This window comes from Cicer arietinum, chromosome 1 (genome assembly GCF_000331145.2).
Source record: "Cicer arietinum cultivar CDC Frontier isolate Library 1 chromosome 1, Cicar.CDCFrontier_v2.0, whole genome shotgun sequence".
In the NCBI taxonomy this organism is placed as follows: domain Eukaryota; kingdom Viridiplantae; phylum Streptophyta; class Magnoliopsida; order Fabales; family Fabaceae; genus Cicer; species Cicer arietinum.
The window spans coordinates 37,454,549-37,475,855 of NC_021160.2; the positions used below are offsets into that span (position 1 = coordinate 37,454,549).

General features: G+C 30.4%; 3 protein-coding genes across 3 annotated transcripts in view; 1 reads left to right on the forward strand and 2 right to left on the reverse strand.

Moving 5' to 3' along the window:
• The window catches only part of LOC101498216 (DAR GTPase 2, mitochondrial), a 6,292-nt gene extending 4,033 nt beyond the window's left edge, over positions 1 to 2,259 (forward strand). Inside the window, exons 7-8 of the mRNA XM_004488403.4 lie at positions 1,130 to 1,335; positions 1,897 to 2,259. Coding sequence (XP_004488460.1) covers positions 1,130 to 1,335; positions 1,897 to 2,148 — 458 coding nt within the window. The 3' untranslated portion in view covers positions 2,149 to 2,259. The remainder of the gene's footprint in view (positions 1 to 1,129; positions 1,336 to 1,896) is intronic.
• A 407-nt stretch (positions 2,260 to 2,666) lies between these two features.
• LOC101498545 (uncharacterized) lies at positions 2,667 to 3,982 on the reverse strand. The gene is made up of 2 exons (XM_004488404.4): positions 3,806 to 3,982; positions 2,667 to 3,016 (listed from the first exon to the last, which is right to left on the reverse strand). The coding sequence occupies exons 1-2, from the start codon at positions 3,928 to 3,930 to the stop codon at positions 2,767 to 2,769; spliced, it is 375 nt and encodes a 124-aa protein (XP_004488461.1). The 5' UTR covers positions 3,931 to 3,982; the 3' UTR covers positions 2,667 to 2,766.
• Positions 3,983 to 5,957: 1,975 nt separating this feature from the next.
• On the reverse strand, positions 5,958 to 13,652 carry LOC101500149 (citrate synthase, mitochondrial). The gene is made up of 20 exons (XM_012720037.3): positions 13,514 to 13,652; positions 13,247 to 13,319; positions 13,054 to 13,116; positions 12,768 to 12,809; positions 12,233 to 12,298; positions 12,039 to 12,104; positions 11,785 to 11,898; positions 11,580 to 11,643; positions 10,786 to 10,868; positions 9,671 to 9,720; positions 9,520 to 9,597; positions 9,310 to 9,438; positions 9,140 to 9,182; positions 8,799 to 8,885; positions 8,294 to 8,398; positions 7,549 to 7,656; positions 7,389 to 7,439; positions 6,646 to 6,719; positions 6,497 to 6,548; positions 5,958 to 6,411 (listed from the first exon to the last, which is right to left on the reverse strand). The coding sequence occupies exons 2-20, from the start codon at positions 13,295 to 13,297 to the stop codon at positions 6,319 to 6,321; spliced, it is 1,419 nt and encodes a 472-aa protein (XP_012575491.1). The 5' UTR covers positions 13,298 to 13,319; positions 13,514 to 13,652; the 3' UTR covers positions 5,958 to 6,318.
• Positions 13,653 to 21,307: the final 7,655 nt, after the last annotated feature.

Here is a 21,307-nt window from a genome sequence, read left to right on the forward strand (position 1 = left end):
GGGAAAGAGAGTACCCAAGGACACGTGAAGGAGAGAAGGCTGGCAGTAGGTGAGAGAATTAGTGGTAACTAAGTCTGTTAGGCTGTGGCGAGGGAATAAGAGTGGGTGGAGAGAATCTAGGAGGTATTCAGAGAATTATTTTGTAATCATTGAATGAAGAGCATTTAGCCGAGCCTAGCTCTGTGGAAATTGTGATTCTCAATCCTTCTGTAATTCATCCAGAAGTAATAAATCAGCCTCATTCCAAGTTGTCCCTCTTAATTTTACTGTTTACCTATTGTGACTGTTTTATTGGGTCCTAACAACCATCATATTCCTTAACACTTCTGAATATGCATTTTGGAAAGCCACATTCAAGAAATAGACTGAACATTATCGGAGTGGATCGAGATAATGGCCAGAGTGAGCATATGACATGTATGTTGCGGTGGTGAGCAGCGGCATGGGCTCGTTGAATAGGCTGGTGTATAATTGAGGTAAGTGAGAGCAAAAAAATGATGGCCTGCCTTTTTGGAGGGGCAGACCCCCATTTATAGGTGCGAGAAAATATTGTTTTTGGTGGGAACACGGTTATCTTCATTTAATTAGACAGAACAGATGATTTGGCTTGATTTGCAATTGTCATCAGATTAATTGTGCAGTTGTGATTAAGTGGCTTCCAATGTACATGTGGGTTAGTTCCGATTGGGCCTGGCCCATTCTGGAATAAAACACCATAGAGAAATCAAATAAGTTGTTCCATTCTATACCAACGAAATTATGTTGGTACATGTTGAGATGGTTCTTAAACATTCTACCATTCTGCCCTTGATAATGCATCAAAGTATTGCAAATATATACTCATGCATTGATATTTTCTTCATTCTTTTACATAATACTCTACTTTAAATCTTCCTACATTTATTTGTTATTCCAAGCAAAATTAAGGTAAGTTTCATTTTACATTTTCCGCCGTCTCAAACAAGTAGCCCTTGCTTCCAGACGAACCAAAAAAACAACCAAAACATCTTCCATAAAGGAACAAGTGTTCATTTCTGGTTTAAGTTAGCTTTTGTTGTCTAAACTTTCATATAACTCTCTCTCTGTATGTGTCTTATCTGTTTTGGACTTCATTTTTATCCTTATGCAGGAGCAATTGGGGACAATATGGTTGAGAAAAAAGAAATTGCTCAATATTTTCTAGCTATTCACAACTCTAGCGAGCAGTACAAGAAATGGGCGAAGTTATCTAGCAAGGATGATGACAGTTTTTTCCTTAACAGCACAGCAGAATGCTTGACTACCTCTGGGTTGCAAATGAAACAGAAAAACCAAATCCCTACAGATCACACACAGGTATCTGTTACTATTTAGTGTATATCTCAATCTTATGTAATGTTCCAAATGCATGATTAAAAACCGTTTGTATTTTGATAAAAATACTCATTAAGGTAAAAAATAAGGACAATCAAAGAATTGAGTCAAAACAAATGGATCTAATGCTGGATATGTAACTTAACATATTTTGAATCTAATAAAGGAGTCAAATTTTCCATAGATATTCTTCATTTCTTTTAAAGTTGGTTTGTATATTATTGATGGATCCAGCAGCAGAATCGGTATGTGGATTTTTCAGTTTGAATACATTTGAATTTGGATGTGTGGCCGTCTGATACCTTGACTTGTTTTTTTTCTTTCATTTCCCATGGTTCATAGGATTTATGAAGAATTGTAATGAATTGGGTACTTGATCATTGTCATTGGTCTCTTCTATTTATTCTAAGAAAAATATTCTGCTATTTATATGTGGCAGGAATTTACACCATTGTTTTCTGTCATTTTATTCCCACACCACATCTATGCAGTCTTACATGAGATTAAAATCCAAATTCATTTCAATTTAACTGTGTTTTGCAGGATCGCGTAGTGCAGGATGTTCGACGAACACTCTATGAAACAGTTACGACTTTTAATGGCAATATAAGATCTGAAGTTGAAATGGAAGCACTTATTGTCAGACAGTTTACTGCCTTACAGGAAGCTTTCCACGTTTCAACTGAATGTGAAGAAGATGCTCATGACAAGGTTGCCGGGAAGCTGCTTAATCTTTTCCGTACGGGTCGTGTTGGACATTATATTTTAGATAATCTTCCCAGAAATATTCCATGATGATTGCAGGCCAATGCATTGTGTATTGACCTTTAAATATAGCTACTCAACTCTGCTACAAGCTTAAATCATAATTATTTTCAAAGCAAAAGCCTTTTACATACCATTCTATTTTTCAATATCTTTAATATTGGTTAATTAATCTGCCATTACATTTTTAACTTAGTTATCATAATTTAACTTTAATGAATAATGTGAAAAGATAATTATTTTGGCACCAGAGACAGATCTAGAAATTCATGAAAAAGGAGCCAAAAAAATGTTAATAATATTAAATAAAAATTACATTGATAGAAAAGTGAAAATTTTCCTACAAAAGATATCCTAATTTCTTATTGACTAAGTGCATATTTGGTTAAGCTTATACAAAATTGCGGTGGTGAAACCAAACATAGATTAAATGATTATGGCTGAAAGTGAAATTTCAATTTTAAGTAATTGAATTTCAAAAGTGAGAACTGAATTTTTTTCTTCCTTTATCCTACTCTTAGCTCACTTTGGCATTCTTACCATCCAAATAGTATCAAGTCCAAATGCATAAAAGTAAACCAAGTAAAATGCCAAGGACTAATACAATGGTTTAACAAATAAACAACACATTACAACAAACAATCATGTTTATTTTGGAGGGGGAACATTAACAATCAAGCTTATCAACCACATTCCAATGGATCCAATGACCCAACAAACGAGGAAAAATACAAATATTCCAGCCAAAATAGTAAGGAGAGGAGGTCCCTGGGAAGCATTGCTAGTTTCCTTTACATCTGATCCTTCATTGGCAGATTTTTCACCTCCAGTGTTGGGGTTTGTAGCAGAAACAGTCAATAGTTTTTGATTTGTTTGCAATCTTCTAGAGCTTATGCATCTGGATACAGTCAGTAGTTTCATTCAAAGTTATTACAAAGAAGCTAAAATAATTGTCAATTAAGAAAAATTCAAGTATTACAATTATCAGATTTGTCTGTTTGGATTGACTTATTTAAACTTATTTACGAGCATAAACAGAAATTGTTTGAAAGAGCTTATGAAGACCAATTTAGGACATGTCGATAAACAATTTTCAACTTATTTCATTTCATGAGCTCTCCAAGATAACTTATGAAAACAATCTATAAACTATATGAAAACTATTTGACTTTATCTATGTTTTGTTATTGAGATAGTTTGCCCATAAGCAATATTATGATTGACGTAATTAAGTTGTTTATCCAAATATGGCTTACTATAATGTAGATACACACTGCAGCTCAATTAACTAACATGTTTATGTACACATTCCCATAATTAGAAAACTCTTAAAATCAGATTATCATATATCCTATGAATAATTTCATAGAATGAAGTGATTGACAAGATAGCAAATGCAATCAAGATTTTCAATTTTGGGATTATTTTGTTAATTTTATTGAAAAAATTGTCCAGCACTAATATTTATAATTCTGAAAGTTACATAAAGTTCGGCACATTGAAAGCAGTGGTATCTATTGGGATATAAATACATTTTGAAATTAAAACAATTTAAAAAAAAATAACTTTGAGTAGAAGGTGGTGAGAAATGTAAAATTGATAAACCAAAAGGGGAAACAGAGCAAATTCATAGAAAAATAAATAAATTAGAGATACCCAAAAAAGTAAAGCAAGGAAAAGTGAGAACCTGAAGGTGGAAAATGATGTTTTGAGAGTGGAAATGAGAGGATTTTGAGGTTTGGAAGGAAACCCTAATTTGAGGTGTGGGAGTGATCTGGCAGGTGAGATGAGTGAGAATCTAAGAGAAGCCATGTCACTCTCTCTCTTCCACAACAAATTAGGACCTATGTTAAATTGTTAATGTTATGTTCCAATTCGGAATATTTTATATTTATTTTATAAATAAAAAAAATAACATTTTTATAAAATTAAAATAGAAGAAAAAAATAACAATGGGGTCACTTGATTTGCTACTCACATCACATGGAAGAAAGAGACTAGAATTTTTTTTTAAAAAAATGGCTACTCTTCCACATGGAAGAATTCAAATAAACTCTTTATTTAATTTTCTAAGCAGTAATGATATTTAAACAGATTTTTTACCCAAACACGGTATAGTGTAGTACTATTCACGTATTGTATTTTTTATACACTGGATGTAATAATTATGTATTAGGAAGTATAATTTTTGACACGTAAACAGTATATATATATCATGTCCTGTCTTTTTTAAAAAAAAAAAACATTATTTTGAAATTTTTTTTTTAAAATAGTTTTTTTAAAATATTTTTATAACACAATATACAACTTTGTGGCATTAAACACTTTAAATACTTTATTAACCATTCCAATGCATCTGATTAATCACTTTTTAAACATGTATTTTATTAACCACTAAAATATATGACATTCGTTATTTTTGATATTTTTTTAACCGCTAAATCATAATATTTTATAATAGTTAATTAGATATATATTAAATAAATAACTAATAAAATATTTAAAATAATTAATAATATAAACTTATATATACATAAAAAAATATCTTAGTTATTAAAATAAAAAAAAAATTGAATAGAAATAAAAAATAATAAATTAACCGTATAAATACGATGAACATGACATACAATGTTAAATGTATATGTTCAAATATCATTTTTCTTTTTTAATAAGCATGGAGGGGGACTTTTATATGGGTGCACAAATAACACAAGTATTTTTAACATATTTTATGGAAAATTTCCTAGAAGGTCATTTATCCAAAGATTGCTTCAAGACAAATATGCATTATTGTGGAGTTCATGTGTAATAAGCACCGAAGATGCATCTTATTAGTATAGATAATACATATAAATCTTTATAAACCTTATTTCAACATAATAGTCCCATATATACACGACCTCCAGATCTCTCATTTCAATGTGCTTTAGTTTATTCATGTATCTTGTGCAAACCTTTCTTCACTCCCCACCTTCCTTCATAAAAGTGTTCCAAAAATCACTCATTGTACGTGTCATGTACACCGACAATCACTTTCCAACTATCGACCTCAAGCGTCACCCTAAAGGTATCATTGAATGTGAAAAGAAATAAATAAGTGAGAAAAATTGTGAGGAGAGAAATAAGTTTAAAATAAAATAGATTTGATGTATTTTTTGATATAAAAGATAAAAATTAGAAATAAAAGAAGTGTTGAATTGTTTTGAAAGTACTAAAATGCCCTTGAACCAAAGAAACTTCAAAATTAATTTAATTAATTGGAATAATTAAATTAATTTTATTTATTTAACTTGAAATTGAATTAATTTAATTTTTAAGTTTAATGGATCGATGCACTCCCACCGTCCTCACCCTTCCTCAACTATGATACATGGGAAAGGCAATTCCAACTCCGGTTAATCTTGATCTAGCACCGCATGAGACATCTATCAACACTGGAGTAAGTCTAACACACCACACCACAAATGCAAGGTTGATTTTCTTTCTTTTCAAGATGTAATGTTTTGTCACCTTGATCTATGAAATAATGAAGGACAAAAAAGGAATAATGAAACGATAAACGTTTATCCGGTCTTTCTCCACAAAATTGAGAAGAAAAGTGTGGAATCCACGTCAAAACTGACGTAGTCTTAGTTTATCGCAAACCAATCACTCCGTTAGAGAAGAAAACAAAGATTCTCAAGTTTTCACCAATTTCAGTAGGTTTTTCCTCAGTTCATGTTATATCTGGTTCCGGCTTCATTCAGTCAGTTAATACCGGTCGAATTGCCCAGTTTGATTTTAACAATCTTGTACATAACGCACTAAAAGACCGTAAATTTTATCCACAGGTCACAAACTTAAAGCAAAACTCATGTTATTGAGAACTTGTATTTTTTGTCAAAGGGATCAATCCCATTTAGAAAGAATACAGAGGGACTACCCCAAAACAATAATGCCTTTATTCTGATGCTCCCTGGGGACCTAATTTATGCAGTGTAGAAAAAGTAGAAAGACAACTGTGAGAGTGATAATCCACCCTTTTCCTAAATACCAAAATCTTCTAAATCAACATGGAGGCAAAACAACCAGATAAATAAGGGAGTGGAGTGTGGATAACGAATATTTCTCGTAGAAATCACACAAATTTTCAAGTTAACAAACCCCACATTTATCGCAGAGCGTATTTTACCAATCAACAGATAAATGATGCTTTAAATTTCAGGATGATGCGCCACACAATTTCTCGAGTTTCTCCAGGGTGACACTTTTTGGCCTTTCAAGTGGCATTCCAAGAGCCCGGTCCCATATCAACTGAAATCCAACAAAGGAAGAGATTTGTTAATTCAAGCCAACAAAGAGAGTAATGTTGACAAGCAAATAATCGGGCATCACAAACCTGAGGGCCAACTCCGAGACTCCTAGCTACACCAAAGAGAACGGTATAATAGCTGTCCAGAATATTAACAGATTGTCAGTTTCGGCATAAAAAATAATTGCAAATAAAAACCCATCTAAGTTGAACAAGAAGGAGATGTAGTCCCATACTTCTCCTCAGTTAAACCATAGTAGTTCAGTAGTACTCCACTGTGAGCATCAACATTAGGCCATGGATTTTTAACCTATAAAAATAGTAAGTGAGCATTGAGTACATCTGGTGTAAGGTCCATGAAAATATGATGCAGGAATCAATGAAAATGTTTGGTGAAGTTTTGAATAAATTATGCAAAAAGAACAAATAAAAGTGAAAATACAAAGCAAACAAAACCAAACTAGTGCGTAAAAGACTAGATCCAAATTCATGTAATTGTGTAGAAAAATCACGTAGACTGACCACCCTGGAACAAAAATAAATACTTATGCAATAAAAAATGTAAGCAAATACAAAAACTAAGACAACTCTTCCTCTTTTGAGTCTTCCCCAACATCCTCATCATTTATTTTCCACCAAAATACTTCACAGAACAAAACTCACCATGATTGGTGGAGGTGATATCATTGAACTAAAATCCTCTAAACAACTCCACAAATAAACTAAAAGTTCATAATGTAATAATGTTCAACCCCTATCAGACCATCTATCTGGTGTTGTGTTTCATTCAATACTTGATTGCCCGTGCTAAACCCTTATAATCCATCTATTATCTAGACTCAACAAGTATTTATAAAATACGGGCATATGACAGTGTACACCCATCAAGCAAAAACCATTATGAATCTCAAAGGAACGAGGTGGGGGAAAAAATAATTCTAATGCTCATTGAAATTGAAAAATAAAAACATGACATTACCTTGCCTAACTTGGTCAAAATGGGAGGCACAACCTCTTTTATTTTTGACACCTGAAAGGATAACAAAGTCGCGCTAGATCATGAAGAAATTTACCGGAAGCAAACTTTGGTTGCATCATCAGAGAACATTCCAAAGCAAACTTAAAATTAGGAAATATACCAGCTGGAAAAGTGGATCATTAGGCAAATGCTTCAATGCAAACTCCCTCTGGCAAGTGTATCTTGGATCTGTATTGCGCAAAACTCCATGTCCATATCCAGGCACAACCTGCAAAACCAAAATTAGCAAAAATAATTACTGTCATGTCATGTATTCAATAGAGGTTTCTTAATAGAAGAGTATGGAACGTGACAGTGGTATTCTCTTTAAAATAACCATTTAGGACAAAGATATGCATATTTTATGACACGATAAACTGTTCTTTTTTAAGAAACATAGAATATATTACTCTCATCTCCTACTTGTACAACAACAATCAAGTTTCTTCCCCTTAGATCGAGTCAGCTACGTGGATCAACCCATACTACAAAGCTTTGTAGTGAAGTGGTTCAAAGATAGACTATTTCTCTAAATCCTTTGTAATGGTTTGAAACTTACAAATTTTCTACATTATTTTGGAAACTTTCTCTTGGGAAGGCTTGTATCATAAAGACAGTTCTAGGGCATGCATGTTTGTGTTGCGTCCATATACATAAAACAAGGAGACCAAAAGAACCCTAATGCCCCTCAACCAAAAAATCCTTCTATTCAAAAAGTAAAGATTTGAACATAACAAATTGAGTACAGCAGCATGCTTTGCTATATACTTTTTTGACCATGTACTTACAATTGATCAAAGAAGCAAAAGCTAAAAAGGAAAAAAGAAGACATCGAAAGCTTCAAAGATTCATATCAGTAACATCACCTGGCCACTGCTCAATGTTTTATGAATGTAATCGCTCAATTGTTCTTTACTTATGTCTGGAGTTCCAAACTCCTTAACTATATTTCTGATCCATCGTAGAACTTCCTGTAACAACATAATAAACGTGAACAAAACTAAAAGTAATAGTAAACCAATAAAGAACAATATGGGCATTAATCATAATATACATCTCATCAGGTACATTGTACCAATCCAACACTCTCTCACAATTATATAATTCAAAACTTTCAGCAACACATGGCATATTTTTCTCCCCATATATTCAGTAAAAGCCCATGTTATGACTAGTATCTGACTCAGAAAAGCACATATTAGTAATCCAGGAGAATTTCATTTTTAAATAAAAAATGGTAAATGTGACAGGTCTGAGACTCTGAGTAAATACTATATGGAACATGGTTTATGAACAGGAAGATGAAATATAGAAAACTTTATATTAGAGAAAGAAAACAGATGGTAAGGGAAAAAGAAATAACAAAATAACCTGATTGGCTAAGCCATGCAGTGGGCCAGCTAAACCATTCAAAGCAGCTGCAAATGCAAGATAAGGATCTGATAGTGGACTAGCAACCTGAAGGGAACACATAACAATACATTAAATTACAAAAATAACAACAACTGAAGCCTTGTCCAACTAGGTGAGATAGATAACATGAATCAAAAGACACCATAATGTTCTCAGATGAATCATGTACAACGATAAAATAAAAACAGGCATTTACTAAAGCACAAGTCATCTATATTAAATAATTGAATGCTCTGTAAATAATTCACTATTCCAAATTGCAACTGGATGGAAGAAGTGCTTTAAGAGAAGTAGCTTACTAGGTGGGCTGTGTGAGAACTAACATTGCCACCTTCATGATCACTGCACATGAAATTGAACCAAAACAAAATGTTAAACAGCAAAAAACAAGGGTCACTGATGATTAAAAGAGAACCATACAGCTCATCATGATCATAGGAGGTGCCATCATTGGGAATGAAACACAAACCTATGGATAGAAACATAAAGCCTCATAAACTCCAGCATTTCTGGATCATCAAATCCTAACATGTGAGCATAGTTTGCACCATAATCCAAAGAATCATCCATTGGTATGATTTTTCCATCCTTGTATATCCTTTAAAATAGGGTAAGAAATCAATCCAAAATGTAAAATGGATGATAGAAAGACATGGAGAGGATGATATGATTTACATACCGCCGATAGATATAAGCAGCAATTGCAGGCAAACGAGCAATTAAATTCATGCTATCCTCATACGTTGGCTCCCAATACCTACACCAAAGCAGCAAACCGGCTTCAGTAGGTTATAAGGTGCAAGTAGCACAAAAGAGTTTTAGAATCTTACTTTGACTTATGAATCCCACCCTCGTATGCCTTCTGAAATTCACTCTCTACCTGGAAATGAAATAAATTGATTGAAAATCAGAACTCGTCATTACGAGAATATTAATGATGTAAATGTTAGGCAGTCAATTTAGTTTGATGTGTTCCTTAGTGACAACATATTGCAAAACTAAATTCGGTTTCTTCTTCCTTTCCCTCTTCAAAAAAGGTAGAAGCTAGAAGTAGAAAGACATGGAGAGTAGAAAGAAAAAATATACAAAGGAAATAGAACAGGAGGAAAAACCATTGCGCTATATAATTACAAAAACATACTAATGTTGATTCTTCGACCTCTGCATTCTTGTTAATTCTCTTTTTTCATTGACTGAGTTCATGTGAGTTAGAGACAAATTATTCTGACTCGATCTTTCCTATAATAATATAGGCAGTAGGCAGATCGCAGAATAACTACAGAATACTGATCAAGCAACTAGACCACAGAAACTAGATGCATATGATCAACCAAAAATGCTATGATTATCCATAAGAGAAGAACAATGTTAAAATCCTGTATTTTACAATATTTAATTAATTAAACTCTTGCATGAGGTACATCTTGCACCAGCAGTCATGAAAATCATATATCTCTGGTGAGTTTTTGTGAGAGGCAGCAGTCTGTTTCATTGAAGATTATCACATGTTAAATGTGCCTATTGAAGCATTTTCTCAGTCAATTAAATCCTCGCATTTTCTGAGCTAAAATTGGAACAACTACCAATCACCCTCAGATTAATTTTACTTTAGAAATATCTTCATTTGTTAATATTATCAAATAAATTACGGGCATATAAGTCTACGAAACCAAACATGATGCAACAATGAGCTATAAAGGACAGCCTATCACAAACAAGTTTCCAACTTCCAATAATGAATATGGTTGCCAAAGCAGTTGAATTAGAAAATAAAAGTAATACAAAAGACTATTTTTTCTGAAGAAAAAGGACAGCTTATCACAAAACCGAGTTTCCAACTTCCAAGAATGATTATAGTTGCCATAGCAGTTGAATTACAAAACAAAAATTAATGCAAAAGGAAGACATTAAAATCAGAAGTTCAATAAAGAATCTGTTACTCAACCTGGAGGGCCATGACACCAGTACTAAATTGTGTCATTGGATGAGCTTTAACAGGCAGTGCATCAATTGCCTTGTAAGCATACTCTGCAAATAAAAATAATGAGGAATCCAACAATTTTGGGGCATAAAAAGAATGAATTCAAAATCATGTGCATCATATACAATGTAGCAAAAATTATTATGTTAAAATCTTCTATACACGTGATATTTAAGCAAGAACAAGTAGAGTGTTGGCAACACAGACAAAATGATTGAAGCATGTTCATTTCCTTAAAAAGAGCTCAGTTACAGTGAGCATTTCCTCAAACAAGGATCAAAAGCGTGAAAAGAAAATTTGAGATGTTAGCCTCATTGCCTATAAAGTTCCTTCACAGCAATGATATTAAAAGAACAGAACGTGCCATGTATCCCTAAGTTCATATCACATACCCAGTTTAAATCTGAGTAATGTTATTAGAACACAAAACTTGACACAAATACAATACCCTATAAAATAAAGTGGGGGTCATGTTTTGTTTTTCATAAAATGTCTAAGTATTGTATTTGTGTCCTATTTTGTGTTCCAATAATATTACTCTTTAAATATATCATCATGCACTGTCTATATTGTGTCAATTCTTATTAATTAAAAAGAAAAGCATCTACAGTATAGTACTTATGATTATTGAACATATGACTGAAAAAAGCACAGTACAAAATCATGACATTCTACTGGGATTCTGCCAATTATATTACAAGGTCAATGTACAGTCATTTCTTCAACATACCAAGCTTTGACTTCAAAAGAAAACGAACCTGGGATTTTCGCACGACTACGCAATTCCTGGGCTAACGAATCTACTTGCTCTTTACTTGGTACCTGTGACACAATGTATGAACCGATGATTAAATGACAACCCAAGAGCATGTACGAGAACACCTTCATACAGGATGATACTGTGATGCCACATACCATTACACATATGCCAACATCTAAATAATAAATTCAATTTGATTATACCTTTCCTGTCAATAGAAGCCACAGAACGGACTCGGGCAAAGGCTCCCCGCCAGGAAAAGCCCCCGGAAGTATTTTTTGACAGTCAGGAATTGTCATATTCCTAAAGCGAATTCCCTAACAGACAAAACATGCTGACATCAGATCCAATTAGTGAACAATAACAAACAAATGTTACATCTAAGATTCCACATCAAAGTCGTAATTCACTTTTAATAATAGTTCACAAATATATGAAGAGTCATTTGGATATATACCTCATCTGGGTCAACAGCTGAGCCTAGCCACACTAAAGCTGTCATTCCTCTCATTCCACCAAGTACCTTTTAATTAGAGAAGTGCACTTCCAAAAATAAGTTACATTGCAAGCTTATATACAAGAGAGTGGGACATCATTTAATGCTAATAGAATCTTGAAACTCTATAGCTATGAAAAATGTAACATAATTACCATATCAACTGTGATTTTTCCCAATTCAACACTTCCATGATCTTTCTTCAGCTTCTTAACACGTTCCTGCAACAATGTTTTGATGCATAGATTATGACATGGCATAGAAAATAATTCTGAAACATGTTAATTGAAGATTTGCAAGTTCAAGCCATACTGAAAAAACGCAAAACAGAAGGAAAAATCATCGGAGAGAATTACGAATCAGAAACGGCATTTATCAGGTTTCTCATACTCACAATAGTATGTGACCTGCACAGATAACTACAACTAAATGCACATTGAGTTCAGCACAAAAAAGAAATTGATTCACATTCACTTCCATTCATTACAACCAAATAATTAAAATAACCCAACAATAAAGTCCACACTTCGTGAGTTACATCATAATTCAGAGGGAGAATTGAACTACTATGCATTTGAGGGAAAACAAAACACAGAATTTACATTAAACCCAGTGAAAGCAGCATAGATCATGCATTAACTCATCCAATACAAAAAGCACCGCTACCAAAACTTAAAATTGCAGACAAACCTGATACTCTGGAACTAGCTCCTTCATCTCAGTATAAAGATCCTAACAAAATAGAAAAAAGAATCACTGTCAGAAAAAAAGTCAACATAGACAAATTCAAGGCATACAAGCAATCTCATACATCAATTTTAGATCTCCTCCAAAGTTAATCAAACACAAGCTAAACTACAATATACAGTTCCAAACTACAAATAATAACAATACCATCCTCAAAAAACACACTGCATCTAATAAGGTCCACTGTTACATTGATAATGAGAGAGAGAGAGAGAGAGAGAGTGCGTACCGTGTTACTGGAGCTCTGAGTTTGGAGCCATCTAACTGAATTGGCGAGACTAGATTGTTGACCCTGCCATAAAAAATAATAATCAAGTTACAAAAACAAATTAAACAATCAAACAACAAATAAATTGGTCAAAAAAATAAACAAAAGGCAAAAATGGTAAACAAAAATTGCAAGTTCTAATATCAGTTATTACCACGTGAGATCGAAGCTTAGAAAGCGCAGAAACGCTTCTAAAGAACGCCATTTAAAACAATCAACAGAAAAACCTGCATCAAGCTCGTTAACATTAGCAAAAAAAAAAAGAATCAAAAAATGAAAAAAAATAAACTCAGATGGCAGAAAATAGGCACAAGATTTAAGATCGTGGATCGTAGTTATTACAGTGAAGAATCAGAATAATGAAAGAAAGATTGAATAACTATGAAAGAATATTGAAAACGAGTTAGGGTTTGGAACATACAGAGAAGAAAAAGGAGAGTAAAGCGTAGCGATTGAAAAGTCAAGTTGAAATGAAAAGAAGAAGGATCACGGATCCAAAAGAATTGCGAATTGAATTGGTCTTTATATAACGAGAAACAACAATGGCATGGCTTGAGATGAATAATTAGTGAGTTTTTTAAATGTAGTAATTAATTAACGTAATGAGGAGCTGATTACTCGTGTGTCGTGAGTGATTAGTGGATACCTCGGTTAAAAATAGTCGTAGGTGTAGTAAATTTTAATTCTTGTTTAGACAATGGTGGTGGACGTGGGAATACTAATATCACATATTTCAACTAGTTTTCTTATACAAATTTTGTTTTCGGTTGTAACTAAACTAAAAGACAGGGAACTAATTCTTCACTGACTTTCTTGTTTTAGTTATTTTTCTATGTAGTCTCAATTTACGAAATAAATTAATTTTGATCTATTTTATAATATAGTTGATTTCCGTAAAAAAATAACACAGTTGATCGAATTTTGTATTATATAATTTTATTTCTTTTATTATAAATTTTATTACAATTTTGGGTTTTATATTTTTTATCAATTTATGAAGTTGGTCCTTCTATTTTAAAAATTAACAATTTTAGTCTTTTTCAGATTTTTAAATTAAAAAGTTATGATTTTACGTATTTTAAATAGCATGAGATACAATTACATGATATAGAACTACTTAGATGCAATAATTATTCATATATCATTCATGAAATTACAAATATAAAAAATTTATGATGTTGAAAGTTAAGTATGGTATTTTATTTTAATTTTATGAGTGTTAAGCATTCTACATCATCATATCATATCACATGTAATTTAAAGTACATCACATTGTTAAAAATTAACAATTTTAGTCTTTTTCAGATTTTTAAATTAAAAAGTTATGATTTTACGTATTTTAAATAGCATGAGATACAATTACATGATATAGAACTACTTAGATGCAATAATTATTCATATATCATTCATGAAATTACAAATATAAAAAATTTATGATGTTGAAAGTTAAGTATGGTATTTTATTTTAATTTTATGAGTGTTAAGCATTCTACATCATCATATCATATCACATGTAATTTAAAGTACATCACATTGTTATTTTTTAATTAAAAAATTAGATAAATAAACCACAATTGTTAATTTTTAAATAAAATGGTCGATTTCGTAAATCAATAAAAATTAAAAATTAAAACTGCAATAAAACTAAAATATTATTTCATAGGAATACTCTAATCGGAAAAAATAAACTTACAACACATATTATGATTTTGCTTTTATAGTAAGAAAATATTATTTCACAGTAATCCTCTAACTTGAAAAATAAATTTAGGGTAAGACTCACGCGTAAACTCTAAGTATGAAAAATGAAAAATTCCATATTTAAATTTGAACCTCTATCTATCATATATTTTTATATGTATTATTATTATTATTATTATTATTATTATTATTATTATTATTATTATTATTATTGTTATTATTATTATTATTATTATTATTATTATTATTATTATTATTTAAATTATTATTATTTAACTAAACTGTAACTACATAATAATTAATTAGTCAATAACAATTAATTAGTTTTAAGTTTTTAATTAAATGATTTAATGACTTAATAAATTAAATTAATTTTAAATATTAAGTATTGTCCAGTCAACAACAATTACAAAGTTACTTTGTGTTACTTCAGTCAAAATTAATTATGTCACTATGTTTTTACTAAAAATGATTAATAAAAGATTTTTTTAATACTTGTCATAATTTGCAAGAGTATAAATATATAAAAAATTACAATGACTAAAATTAAAATAAATCATTTTTACAAAGACAAAAACATTTTACATTCACTTAGTGCATGAATTAATTTGCCAATCTCTTATAATAAATTAATTATTATGTAACTTAAACAAGTCATTCTAAAAATATTTTAAAAAAGTAGTCATTTAAATTCAGCTAATGCATGAATGAGCCAATCCTTAATAATAAACTATTAATTATGTAACTTAATTCGTCTTATACTAGCGTAAAACCCCGTACATAGCACGAGAAGAGGTAGGTATTCGATTCTACTTCTAAATATGTTAATAAAACTGAGTTTAAATACCAAAAAGATTAATTCTTATATTTATATATATTATTAATATAAAAAGTTTTTAAAGTGTTAAGTAATTATAATTGTTAAATCATTAAAAATATTTAATTTTATTATTATTTTTTATAAAGTTACCTCTATAAATAGTTATGATAAATTTATAGTATATAGCTTTTTTATAATAACAGTACATAACAATTAAATTAACTAATAACAATCAATCATATCATATATATGACTAATATATTTGTGCATATTTGTGCTGATTTGTGCTGTTAGTGTATATATTTAAAATATAATGAATGATATTGTCTCATGTTCGAGTAGACAACACATATTTGGTGGTTACAAAAAAATACGCAACTCATATTTGGTGCACAAAAAGCCAAAACTATTTCCTAATAAATAGAGGGACATAAATTATTTTCTTTATTTTTATGTAGTTTGTATCGCTTATAGCATATAAAAATCTATTATAAGTATAAGAAAGGAATACTAATTTAATAATAATAGTAATAAATATTGAGATTAAACCTTTTTTTTCGTTGATAATATTGTTGGGGCTAAATAACAGTTGTTCCTTCACTTAATTTTAGTTAACGTTTAATCTTTTATTTTATTTTTTATTTAATCTTTTATTTTAATTTTAAGTGACAATTTGATCTTTTATATTTTAAAATGTGAACAATGTTATTCTTTTTTCACAAAAATTCATCAAAATTTTTAAACAACAGCCATAAAATTAATTATCATCTTCAATATAATGTAAATTTCATCAAATTCATAACTTAAATCTTTAAATAAACTCATATTTTAATTTTTTATTTGATGAATTTGATGTTGTTGGAGATGAAAATATGATTTTATTTGAATATTTGAGTTATGCATTTTATGAAATTTGCATGATATTGAAGATGATAATTAATTTTATGGATTTTGTTTGAAAAATTTGATGAATTTTTGTAAAAAAAATGATAATATTGTCGATGTTTTAAAACATCAAAAATTAAATTGTCACTTAAAATTAAAATAAATGGTCAAATCAAAAGAAAAAAAATTAAAATATTAATTAAAATTAAATTAAGGGATATTTAACCTATTATTGACAATAACTATTTTGAGGATTAAATTGTAATTGCTTCTATAAATCTGCTACTCACCTACCTAACACTTACATATTTATGTCTCTCTCAAATTTGTAACTATCAATTCTAAATTGGAAGCAGGGGTTTTTAATTTGGGTATTTAGTTCATGCTCTAATATATTAAACGATTAGTATTGTCTACACATAGCTCCTTTTAATATATTATTTGCTATCATAGTTGAATTATTAATTGTCTTTTGATTTATAATTTAAATTATAAAATATGAAATAATATAAGAAAATAACATATATGATGACATTCTTTTTAACGGATACATAAAAAATACGGAAAAAATATTTATCAATCATAAATATAAAAAATTATAGGACAAATATTTACTACTAATATGCATAAAAATATGAGACAAATATTTATCAATGATAAATATTATAAAAATGTAGGAAAAATATTTATAACGGGTTCATAAAAAAAATACGAGATAGATATTTTTCATTCATAAATATTTTAAAAAATGCAAGATAAGTATTTGCAATTGATACTTATAAAAAATACGAGACAGATATTTGTCATTGTTAAATTGTTTTTTTGAAGAAGTCTTTGTTAAAATATAAAACATCAGAGAATAAATATTTATCACTGATACCACTATTTATCACAAATATTTATTAATGACAAATATAAAAAATCGTGAATCAAATATTTTCTACTAATATATAAAAAATACGAGACAAATATTTATCATATATAAATATTAAAAGATATAAGACAAATATTGATAAATATTAAAAAAAATTATCATTGATGAATATAATAAAAAAATACAAGATAATTTTTTTGTTTTTTGAGTGAAAAGGAACGGGTCACACGTCAAGGAAACAAAACTCCTATAAACATTTTAAATAAATAATGACAAAGATAGTTGGAGGGGACCATGCCAAACCCCAAGGGTACAATCCAAAGGACCAACAACATTTGTCTCATTAAAAACCTTATTAGTAAAACTTCAAAGAGATAAAACCTAATGAAGGAAAAAAGAGTGTAGAGTGATATGACAAATAATGAGAAAGCCAAATTATAAGATCACTAAGTAAAACAATTCCAAAAAGGAAATCAACAGAATTGAATAAAAGGAAGAACATTCTTGTTACGAGCAAAACCATCAACAATGACAACTAGAATGAGATCCTACCACACCACACTATTAATTTGGAAACCATGATTAACCAATTTTTCCTCACAACCATTGCCTTTCCTAAAGATATGAGAGACTCAAAAACGAAATCCTCGAATGATATTGAAATAATTAGTCCATTGTTTATGTAAGCTCCAAGGAACCAAAGAACAATTACTAAATGCTTGAATAGTAAAAAAGAAGTAACATTCAAGTCAAATATTAGTCCAACCCTTGTTAGATGCACATTCTATGATAAAAGCAAGTTGGTTTGAAGAACAATGACCCTTAATTATTTTGATGATAACACAAATTATTTTGTGGGAACAATTTATTGTGCTAATAAATTTTTTTAAGAGTGGAGATCCTTGTCATGAACTTTAAAGTCTTTATGATGCATCCTCTGATGAAAAGATAAACAAAGAAATCAATGCAATGCTCTGAAGAATTTGTTGAAGCAATGTATGCCTTTGTTAAACGCGCCTCTACTGATTTTGATTACAAACTCACTTTGACGATTATGCGTCTGATAAATCTGGTAAACTTTTGACCATATGCTTCACGTCAACACTATGATAAAGTCAATACTCAAATAGAATGAATGTTTTGATGAAAAATCAACATTCTAACATCCTATGCTCCTCATTATGGACTTATTGTTTGACTGAAAAAGCACATTACATCCTTTGAAAATGTCATCCTTCCACTTCCATCAAGATACACCAAATAAATCACAAAGACAGATTTAGACAAGTTTTTAATGCTGATTTAAGATATTTGAAGATTTGATACAAGTCATTATTTCACATGTTGATTTCATACAATCACAACAACAATCAAAAACCCTAATGGATTCAAAGGTTTTCTTGTGATTGTCATTGCAACAGATAAGTGAAAAACCGACTACTGTCACATATAACGTAACTCATGAAAATTCTTGTATTAGCTCTAAGTGTTGAGAAACCTAAAATACATTATGTGAGCATACTTTGTAAACATTCTTGTATGAGAGTTTTTCAGAAAACCATCTTAAACATTGTTTATAACTTGGCCCATAGTGCTTCTATTGACATGTGATACTTTTGGTGATTAGTGGATTACATCCTTCATATTGTAGGAACTAAATATAGCTAGTGTGTTGGTTGTGAACCATGATAAATTGACTTGTGTTTATTTTCTTTATCTTTCTACATGATTTTGCTTTATCACATTTATTATTTTCATCAGTCATTTTAAATTTTTTTAAAACCTTATAAAAACAAGTCATACCCACCTTTATTATGTTTCTCTCTCTTCATTTTATAGTACACATAGCTCCTAACTTGTAAAGCAATATTGATTCCTAAGGACACAAAGAAATCACCAATAAAACTCCCCTCATGATCTCTGAAAATTCCTCCACATATTGAAAGCCAAGGACAACCTCTAGACGCGCCATAAGTGTTACGTATCACCCAAGATAAAAAAGGACAATATCAATTATGTTGAAATTATTTTAGGAGCCGAAGAAGGGTGACATTTGACATGAAAAGCTTTGCAAATTTGAAACTCGCAAATTGATGAATACCTTTGGAGTGATTAGCTGACAAAGATACCTCACATCTTATGATGCTAATCAGATTCATGCACTTCCATATCATCCAAATAATGTTTGTGATAAAAAGAATAAGATCTTTGGTTTGTTTACTCCAATTCTGGTTGCAAAATTGAGAACCTCATTAGAGGAACTATAATTTGGTTGCACATGCAATGCATTAGCAAACCAATTCCATAAATACCTGCAAAATCACACTTAACAGAAATGTCGTTAGTGGGCTCATAATGTTTGCCACACAAGCAACAACAAGAAACCATAACCAATCATCTCTTCATCAAATTATCTTCATATAGCCACCACATTACAAAAAACTCTCCATAAAAGCAAAGACGTGGCAGGAGGAATGTGACACCCTAAACCCCAAAATGACATATATAATAATTTATACTAGATTTTTTTGAGTAAAATGCGCAGCGGATAAAAAAAATTTATTTACAAGAAAATAAAAGCTTTTGTAATTAATTTAGGATATCACATTTCTCAAAGTACACATGGAACAATTCAAACTTTATTACTCAATTAAAACAATTTAATCTCAATAAACTTGATTTAACTATAAATTCTTATTTTAATTCCAAAAACTTACTATTACTAAGGTTTATATATAAAATATCATTTGTAATTACATAACTAAAATATAAATTACAACTCTAAATTTCCGGTATCACATATCAGAGCGGAGTTTTTGCAAAACTTGAACTTCAAGACTCATTAACTTGTAATAACTACGATTTCACAAACGCATGACCAAATCAGACAAACACAAACAACGAAGGAGGTGAGTTTCGAAATTATGTTAATAATATAATATAAGTAAGAAGAACAAACAAACAATCATAATAGACCGTATCATAATCACATTACGATATATCCAAATATTTAAGTAAATAGTATCATATTATAACATCAAAGCCACTCAAGTAAAATAATCATCTCATTATAATATGCATCAAATCATCTAAGAGTAATTATTATTACTTTTGAAACACATCAATCACAACAAAACAATCACAAGGAAATGCAATATTATGCATGAGCTTAGACTCTAATTCACAATATGGTACCATTCTAACTCTGAAGTACTTGGTTAGGAGACTTGATACTATGCCACCATCTTGATGGACGGACAATCCAATTGGCTGTGTTCTCATAGATCCCCTTAACTCAACCCGAGACACATATACGCGACAGTCAATGTAAACGTGTGTTGCATGGTAGCTCCCGACATTTGGAGTGCTACCTCCAAGTCACCTAGGAATTCCCCACACGAATACCTCCAAGGTCTAACGATCTTACCTTAAGGCTCAATAGTAGACCGCCACGATCAAACTCATTCAGTTGTACTTCCCCAGAATCACTAGGCTTGTCAAGCCCTACCTATATGATGACAAAATAATTTCTACTTCACAAATTCTCAATATTTACTTTCTCCTCTTGTTGGCCTATGATACCATTAAGACCGTCATCTCAAACAAAAATTTGAATCACAATTATTTCACCAACTATGGGATTACTTCAATATTCTCATCACAAATTCACAATATCACTATCATTAATCATATCTCATCACATAAACTCATCACAATTTTATAGAATCACTATCATCAATCATACATCATCACATAACCTGTCACAAATTTATAACATTATTATTATTAATTATACATCATCATAATCACATAAACTTATCAAAATGAATTGACTTTTTATTATCACATTACATAAACCCGTCAAATCAAACATATACATAAAATTCATTCGACACTCAATATCACAACAATATCAAATAACACACATTTAACGA